Source organism: Astyanax mexicanus, chromosome 1, assembly GCF_023375975.1.
Source record: "Astyanax mexicanus isolate ESR-SI-001 chromosome 1, AstMex3_surface, whole genome shotgun sequence".
NCBI classification, from domain to species: Eukaryota; Metazoa; Chordata; class Actinopteri; order Characiformes; family Acestrorhamphidae; genus Astyanax; species Astyanax mexicanus.
In genome coordinates, this window is record NC_064408.1 from 101032818 (window position 1) to 101042673 (window position 9856).

The 9856-nt window shown below is 35.9% G+C and overlaps 1 protein-coding gene across 1 annotated transcript; it reads right to left on the bottom strand.

Moving 5' to 3' along the window:
* Nucleotides 1-262: 262 nt before the first annotated feature.
* zgc:194621 (uncharacterized protein LOC795037 homolog) lies at nt 263-5581 on the bottom strand. The gene is made up of 5 exons (XM_007232677.4): nt 4958-5581; nt 2510-2568; nt 2277-2360; nt 1709-1782; nt 263-1622 (listed from the first exon to the last, which is right to left on the bottom strand). Exons 1-5 carry the CDS (start codon nt 5305-5307, stop codon nt 1578-1580), a joined length of 612 nt encoding a protein of 203 aa, XP_007232739.2. The 5' UTR covers nt 5308-5581; the 3' UTR covers nt 263-1577.
* Between the last annotated feature and the right edge of the window lie 4275 nt (nt 5582-9856).

A 9856-nucleotide genomic window follows, 5' to 3' on the forward strand; every position in this document is an offset into this window, starting at 1 on the left:
CATGAGAACTGTAAGGGGAATGTATTATTCATTACTTTCCAAAGAGAAATTGGAATATTTTTCTACTGGGTGTGAACAAATCGCTGTAACAATATACAACCCAAATCAGAAAAAGGTGGGAAAACAGAAAAATACCTTTCTTACATTTATTATACTTTTATTTCATTGCAGAGCATATGAACCCATTATATGTTCATATATATTCATCGTTTTTGCCTGGTCAGCAGCATGCAGCACATTCCAAAAAACATTTACCACTTAGTAAGGTTGTATTTCCTATTCAAGATACTTTTTATTATGGCATCAAGAAAATCAAACAATAAAGTGTTTCAATTATGTTTTTGTCACATTATTCCTGCAAAAAGTTGTACACACAGTCAGGACAGATCAGGGCTGCTGGCAGATCAGTCAATAACACCTACTCTCTTCTTCCACATCTATGCCTTTGAATGAGCTGAATCTTGTTGAAAAATAAATGGATGCCTCTAGAAAATAAGTCACCTTTAAGGCAATTGCTTTAAGATCTCAATGTACTTTTCCGCACTATACAGTCATCCTATAAATCCTATATCCTATCTAATGTACACAGCATCCATTTCTCCCAAAAGACACCTAAATTACAGATTCGTCTGGGCAAAAATGATTCCATTGTGTGATTTTCCATCCCAGACCTCTCCAACCCCAGAGAAGCTGATGCCACTTTTGGATGTTTATCATAAGGCCTATCTTTTCCACAGTAAAGGTTTAAGTGGCATTTGTGAATGTAACTCTGTATTGCAGTGCTCGACAGAGGTTTGCCAAAGTAATCCCTTCTGCTTAGGGGTGTGCTATTGCCCTTTAAAAACTGGAATTCCTCATGATTTCTTGAATCGTTTAATGATACGCACTGCAGAATGAAAAATATGAAAATCCATTCTAATGTGTCTTTCAATAACGTTGTCACATATTTGGAGATTCTCTGCTTATCTTGGCTCTCCAAAGATTTTGCATTCCATGGCTACCAAACCACAACTACAATCACCTGTTAACACCTATCTCTTGAAGTTACATAATTATTAGTAGGTTTTTACCTTATTACTATCGCTAAATTGCACTATCCCTATGATCTTGTTGGTCTGGATCATGGAATGAATGGATGGATATTACCAAATAGAATTAAGATGACCAGATAAAACATTAAATACCCTGGATTTATATTCTCTGCACTTAATTAAAAGTAAATGATTTAAGGTTAAACAACAGATATTGTTATTGTTACACATGTAGACAGGATAATAAGTAACAACACGTATTGTGCCTTCTACATTCTCAAAAATAAGCTTCTTATAGTATTAGACACTGGGACATTTATTATTACTGCACAAATCCACTCACACTTCGTCTCATTGAAAATTGCACTGCTGACACTTAACACAGTGAAGAATAGAGTAAAAGTACAATAAATCATATATTTTGTGAATGTATGACTTCTGTATCCTAAGGTTCAGTGTACACAATTGAATGTAAGGACACATTATTTGAAGACATGAGCTGCGAGGAAGTTTGATGATTGTGGTTTAGTTCTAATATTCAGAACATTATCCAACTGCCATAGGAGATGTTCCCAAAACATATTTTTTCGTCTGAAAAAAGAAAGAAAGACATTAATGAAATCTGATCAGATTAAAGTGACAGAAATTATTCACCAAATGTCTGTGTGGTCACACACTTGTTTTTGCCGTCTTTGAGTTTGCATTTCTTGTTGCTGTTTTTTTCGGACTTCCTCCAGTGTTAAACTCCCACCTGCAAATCGGAAAGACATTATTTCCCTTAGAGTAACATTAGACAGCCCTTGGCATGTTTTTTTTTTGTTGTGACCAGTCAGACAGAATTGAATTCAACATGACAATCAATCACAAGCACAGTATCGCCACCAAGTGGACATCACATATAGCCTATTAACAGCTTTCATTTACGTGTGTGTATTTTATATGTGTCTGTGCGCAGAGCCATAATGTAAAAGCCACAATGTATTAAAAATAATTAAAAAATGTATTTATATATATATATAAAATACAGAGTCCTTTTACGTCAAATGAATAAAATACATATTTGGGTTCTGCAATTTTGGGTTTCATTAGTTTTAAACCAGAGCTACAGAGCTAATGAAGACAGCAAGTAAAAGAATTCACACCAATTAAAACTGTGAACACTAAGAACACTAAATTTTCAGAACAAGTTAGGGGAAGACTATGGGAATAAAAGCCAAGTTGTTGTCTTACAAATTAGAGACTTACCCACAGCACTAGGCGAGATGGAAACATATCCCATGGCTTTACTCAAGCGTAGGTCTTCTAATGCTGCAAGTTCTGCCTCAGCTTCTGTAATATATCAGAATCAGAAGTCATTCAGTTGGAAGGTTTAAATGTATAAACCAGGAATTACAGTCACCTAAAATGTATTTAACACAGAGAGATATTTAACATAGAGAGCACAGAACTCTAGTTAGTCCAAATGAAACCAGACTCACTTCTCTGGATATCTTGCCTTTTCTTGGGGTTTGGAGCAAAAACAGTAAAGGCTTTATGGCTGTTAGAAAAAGAGACAAACACGTCATTACCCAGTTACTCAGACAGTTACTGTGAAGGTCAGAGTCCTTTAAACCTTCATTTAACAGATGTACATCCACCAGGCCACGCTAGACATGGATTAGGACAACCACCATATGGTTGGCAGCTTTGTGGCAACCTTTATTCTAGACCAACAACACCAGACTGGAACTTGGCAATCCTGATAGAATTCAGCATGATGATTTACAAATATATAAAAGTATCACAGAATAGTATATAATCATATTCATATTAATAAAGTTTTTTATAGTTGTGTTTTCTGGTTAAAGAATGCCCTACAAAGCCTATTTTGATTGGATGATTTATTTTGTTCCATTTTCTGTTCCTGACAAAAATGGAAATCTTGCACAGTATTGTAAACATCAAATAGACAGAACCTACATTTACAAAGCATAAAGTATTAAAATATATTTAAATAGATTTGACAATGCTTTCCTTCCAGGTGGACTCCAGTCCCTACATCAGCTTGAGCTGTAAAAAATCCACTTAAGAAGATGTTTTAGTTTTGTGGTAGTTTTAGCAGTTTGTTTTGATGGCATCTGTTCTGATACATACAATTATAAGCCATTTTTTTTGTTCAGATCTACCACATTTTAATATTAAATTATCTCAGAAATGTTTTTGGGTATAGGTTCACTGCTCATTCTTATAGTAAATAGTAAACAACATTTAACATGCGGCAACTGCATGGTAAAGCTTTAAACAATATAATTTTTGATTATTTAAGTTATCTCCAGAAAAACATATATGAACGCTCAGTTGCAATCCCACTTGTGTAAAAACTCTAACCATGCCCAGTTAAGCACTCCTCTAATAGAGAAGTGCCCCACCCATGGAATGAATGTGATGTGGTGCCCTGCACCATAATGGGATAAACTACATTTGATCAACGTTTAAAAAAACTCATACTCATTTCCATTTATAAGCAGCAGATGTTTAAATTAAAAGCAGTAGTGTTCCTTAGTAGGGAGAGGGAAATAATAATTACATTAATTACAATAAACGTGCTACCATTCCTGCAAAAATACATATATTAATTATAAAAACAGGGAGTCTGGTAGGTCCCCAGACATATTTTTCTGGCTATAATATATTTTCCTTGATACCTGAACAACCATGGCCAGGTAATGATGCTGATACAAGAGCTACTGTAAACATGGAGATATCAAAATAGCAGACTAATTCTTTATCTGCTGGTGAGCAACAGAATTTGCGCAAAAATGACCAGATTCATTTACTCTGAAAAGAGCATTTCTTTGCATGTCTACCTAAAAATGTGAAAAAGAATAAAAGCTCAAATTCCACTTGGAATTGCAGAGCAGAATTTAGAAAGTTCCATCTGATTTATCAGATGTAATTACACATTCTCACCAAAAACTTTAGATTATCATTTAAAATCACTGTGGACAAAATCAGCTAGGATGAGCTAGCCCAATTTGCAGTGCAGTCTATCCTAAATAATATATCATAATAGAAAAATAGCTTAGGTAGAGACCATAATTTACACATTAATGTGGCAAGCAATGTCAAGTCCCTTATTATTTTGTGAATTTAAGAATAAAGAGCCATCTTATTGGTAAATAAGTATTTAGATTTTAAAATAGCCTTTGTGTTTAAACAAATATCATATTTAGATGTAAATGAAATAGAGGTTTTAGTTGCTAAATTGTGAAAATTAATTTTTAAAAATGTAGATTGCCAATATTGTCACAATCATGCAAAAATAACTTATATCTCACTTTTTGGTTGTCTTTCATTTTTAGATAATTTGAATCTGGAAGTTGTTATTTTAAATTGTGTCAAAATGTGATCATGAATGGCCCAAAAGATTTACAATTCTTAAAACAAAAGTTTTTTTTACCTTGACTTCCATGGACAGACTTTTAGTATCGGTAATACACTGCCTGGACAAAAGAAAGTTGCCACCAAAAAAAGGTAACAGATTCTAATATTTTGTTGGACCTCTTATAGCTTTGACTGAGGCACACATTCACTGTGCCATTGTTTCAATAAGCTTCTGCAATGTCACAAGATTCATTTCAATCCGGTGTTGCATTAATTTTTCACCAAGATCTTGCAGCATTGATGATGGTAGTGTCTGACCTCTGCACAAAGTCTTCTACAGCACATTCCAAAGATTCTCAATGGGGTTAAAGTCTGGACTCTGTATTGAACAATCCATGTGTGAAAATGATGATCTCATGCTGACCTCATTCTTACAGCACATACTGTTGCTGAACCTAGACCTGAACAACTGCAGCATCAACCCTACATCATTTACTTAGTTAAACCCAGGTGGTGTAGTACACACTGTTATTTATACCTGGTTATATATTGCTCCTGCTTACCTGTGTATTTCACAGTGTGTGTGTGAGCGAGTGCTTGGTGTATTTTGAGGTTGAGCTGCTCCTCGTGCTGCAGGTCTGCTCTGTGCTCGGGTCTGTAGCTTGCAGGCTGTCCCTCGCGCTTTTCCTGTAGTCTTTAAATCGCCGGAAGCAGCAGCAGCTCGCGCTTTTGTTGTCTCCTTCGGTGCGCGCCCTCTGGTCTCCACGGCAACAGGGTCGCGCGCACCGCCGTGCTGGGAGCGTGGGCAGCTCGACGCCCTTTTGCTGCGGTGGCAGTTTATTCCGCCGGTCCTCGCGCTCGCCTTCAGCGCTGCGGGCCTCGACTCGACGGGCATGGCCTCACTGGGCATCATTTCCCGAGGCTGTGCCACTGATTAAACCCTGAAACACTACAAACTAAACCCAAACCCTAAACAAACCTCCACAAGCCGCCCAGTCCACAGATAACGTTTCTTTCCTTATCAGAAGAGTAAATAAAGACCCCCGGGATCAGTAAACACAGACCCCAGGGCCGCGGGGACCCTGTGGACGAGCGTCTGATAGCAGGAAAGTGCGGATTCACGGATTCACTGGTGAAGCGTGACACACTCACTCTGTAAGTCTCTGGCTTTACTGAGCAGGACCTGATCCTCTTACAGCCGCCAAAGCTGCGTGTGAATTACGCAGAGCCACGCAGAGCCACGAGCAAACGGTCAGTCGATACTAATCAAAACGATACCGGTCATCCTACACGATATCAAGTTCGATAACTAAAGAAAAACACATTCCAGTCTTAAAATAAAGTAGATGTCATTAACTGTATATCCCTTTTAGTGTTTTTTTTATTTAGATTCAAGATTTGTACTGTCATCAGAACCAGAATCACTTTATTTCGCAAGGAATTTGGCTTGGTGAGAGTAACACATATGGCATGTAACAGTTACCCAAACCATTGACAAACATTAAACTACGAAAAAATAGATTAAGAATATAGTTAAAAGTACTAAAGGAATAAAGAACACTGAAGAGCAATAGAAGCTTAGAGATAAATGAAAATGAAATAAAATGAAATATAATAAATCAGAACTGTACACCTATGAATATTGTCAAATATTATTTCAAGAAAGTTGCAGATGATGTTTACATTACAGAAAAACATCTGTACAGCTGTGCAAATAAGCAAAGTGCAAATGAGCGAATTGTAAATGCAGTTCAGTGAGTGAGGTCATGTCACATAGTACAGGTGTACATGTGAGTGAAAAACTTGGGTGCAGGTTCCCACTAGAGTGCAGAGAACAGTATTTACAACATGTAAAATAGTGAAATAAAAAAATTAAATACAATACACAGATAACTTTACAGTATATACAATACACACAATAACATTACACACAATAACGTACGCTATAGACATATTGACAAATGGTATTGCAGGAAATATGTCAAGTATGATTGAATATATAAATATACAATGCTATATACTAGGGCAGGGGTGTCAAACTCATTTTGGCCGAGGGCCACATTGGCATATTGGCTGTCCTCCGAGGGCCAGATGTAACTTATAAATGTAATAAAATGTAACCAAATGTAATATATGTAAATGAATGTAATTACTCCTTAATGTTAAATAACTCTCAATATATTATTTATTCAATCAAATATTACAGTTGCATGGAAAAAATGTTTGCTTGTTGCTCTATTAACATAAATCCTTTTAATTTGTCATGTCATGAAATCCAAAAACTCCATCAATCAAGAACCAAACTATTCAAGTGAATAGAAATGACATCAAGTTATATTAACTTTGAAATTATTAACTGAAATAAGGCTTAATAAATATAAAATCAAAAATTGTGAGCTGTTAAGAACATAGCATTTCCTCAGATTTAGCAGTTCCTCATCCAACCACTAGTGGGAGCTGCAGCAGCAGCACCACAAGTCCGCAGTCTTTACTGAGTCAGAGCTACAGCCCAGCCACGGGCTACAGGGCTCAGCTCAGCCAGTCTGGAGCGTTTTTACAATTTTTAAGTTCTTCTGTGTATGAAATAAAGATTTTTGTAACCGAATAATACAGCTCTCTACAGTTCATCTTTCAGCCCAATCAGCTAACAGCAGCCGTTTAGAGCATGAGTCACTGCTGGGATTACATTATAAACAGGTCAGTTATCGCGCTGCTAACCTCAGGATGTTTATAACTATGGAGTTTAGTGGACACACCACGGCTGCAAGGTTAGACTGTTGAAGGCTACTGAAGACTATTAAAGGCTATTGGAGGTTATTGAAAGGGTTATTGAGGGCAGAAATCAGTAAAGGCTGGTTAGATAAGTGATTCACGTCCTCGTACTTTGCTGCGGTGAAACTGCGACTAGCGCTGTCACAGTGATGTTTATTAACGTCATTAAAACAGATTTTGTCAGCTATTGTCTTATAAATGTTTACACAGAACTTATATCTCTCCTAAAAAGCGTTTATTTTGGTCAGTAACACTCTTCGTAACACAAAAGGCATACCGGTCTTTCGCCTTGAAGCACAGCCGTCCGTCTGCATCAACTTCTCTTTTTCTGGACATTATGGGATAAACATTTATATGTCTCAATTCCACCCGCGAAGTTACACCTTCCCTCCGGCAGGGTTTCCACATCAATGACTACACTGCCGTGTAGTGGCAGTAAGCCGTAACTTTGCGGGTAATACAATCGACAAGCATTGTGGGAAATGTATTTTTTGGTCAAAGAACACTTCTGACTTATTTATTATAGACACTAAGATCTTACAAGCTCTCGCGGGCCACATAAAAAGACGTGGCGGGCCACATTTGGCCCGCGGGCCTTGTGTTTGACACATGTGTACTAGGGGTTTAACGGTACAGAAAATTCAAGGGTCGGTTGACAGCCCTGTATAAACCCTGCGGTTTGGTATGTTTTCGGTACCTTTTCAGTATGGTTGGTGAAAAAAATAAAGAGGATGGGCATTCTGTATAACCTCAGCTTTATTAACTTCATAATAACAATGTAACTTCATTATAACCATGTTTTGTTTGTTGGGATGAAATGTTGTGACAGGGCTCGAGCTCTTTTATTAAATGCTTAAAACCAGGATTCTCTCCTACTGTCATCATGAGAGACTCCATCTTTTGGATCTTGTTGAAACAAACAAACAATGGGCCTGATTGTGGCGCTTTACCAAGAAAAAAAAAAAGCATTACTTTAACTGCTTAAACTAAAAATACTTTTTCCTAAACATATTACTATAAGGGGGAGAGAGAGAGATGTGCAGATATCTAGAGTGTGTGTACAAATGTTGTCACAAAGCAGCTTTACAGAAATGCGATCACAGGACAAAGGATCAGGCAAAACATAAAACATAAAAATACAGAATACAGAACCCCGAATGACCACGGAGGCAAGGAAAAACTCCATCAGAGCTGGAAATAAAACCATGTAAATAAAACCATGAGAGGACCAAGACTCACATATAAGGGGAGACCATCCTACCACTGGTCACACAGCTTTTAAATTAATTAAAGGCTTCACCTATATGACCTCTGCAGCACCTCATTAAATTTTTTTTACAGCTTTTAGGTGGCACTACTAAACTAACTGTAAGGATTTTTGTTCAATATTTAGCATTTATACAAATAACATTTTTTCAACAAAGTTACTGTCAATTATGCAGATATATCACAAATAAGAAATTATGCAAGGAAATGTCTGTAAATCAGGCATATTATCTATTTTAACATTTGTTCATTTAACAGCGAAGATATTTTCACAATATTTATTGCCATATTTTAATCCAAATAGGCCACTTTACCATTCTTTTTACATTTATGTTTATTCAAAATATGCTGTGTTATATCCAGTTAAAATGAATTGTTCTTTTTTGTGATAAAAGTGCCAGTGTTTTTTTTAAAGCATGTGTATACTCAATTTGTTTTTTAACAAAGTATTTTCACAGACATACTTTTTGTAGCATGTGGCCAAAACAAGAGATTTAATATGATAAACTGTAGCTATCAGCTAAGGTAATGCTGATAAAATACAATGTTGAAGTTTCAGTTTGCCCCTCTGTTTTGTGCCTTGATGATGAAATCAACCCCTGAAGTTCTGTATTTATTCTTTAGTTTTCCCCACACTTTTATGTCCATAAACTAAATTTGTTGATTTTTGTTTTTAAATGTTCCAAAGCTTATGTATTTTGTACTCTTTTCTCTCTGTTATCACTGGAACCTCTGAATTATGAGTTTGTTAAAAAGTCAAAATATGTCTACAGCTACATATACGCTAATGACACTGCACACTAATATGATGTCATTAAAATGGACATCTTAAAAGATAAGATATGCTTTTACTGTCTAGTTTCTATCTGTGATAGCTTGCAGAAGATGCATCATTACAATACATTTTTAACAATGTTACTAAAAGTCGAAAATTGTTATTGTCCCAAAACAGTTTTGGGAGATTGAATTTGCCTGTTTTCCAGCCCTGTTTCGTTGATGCCTGGTTTTTTGTTTTAACTAAGATGACAGTTTGAAAGGTTCGAGTTAACTTCTTTTAACCACAGTGACCCTGCAAGAATCTCTTTGCATAATGATAAAAAAAACAATGATGATGATCAAAAACAAAACAATGACTTTTAAATAGCTGTCCACTTCAGTAACCACCATGCGTGAAATAATAGCAGAATAATCATACAATTCAATTCACATAACAGAATACAAAACATAAAATCAATTTACTTACAATTTAGGCATATTTTTTAAGTTTTAGGTTTAATTAATGCAAGTGTTCAGTAAATGGTATTTAAATTAATCCTAAATTAATTTTAAGTAATTTCAATGTATTCAGGATGTCAGTTTATGCTTTATGTCAGTTTATGTTTGTGCTGTTATAAATGAATGATAGTGAACACTGAAGTTTGAAA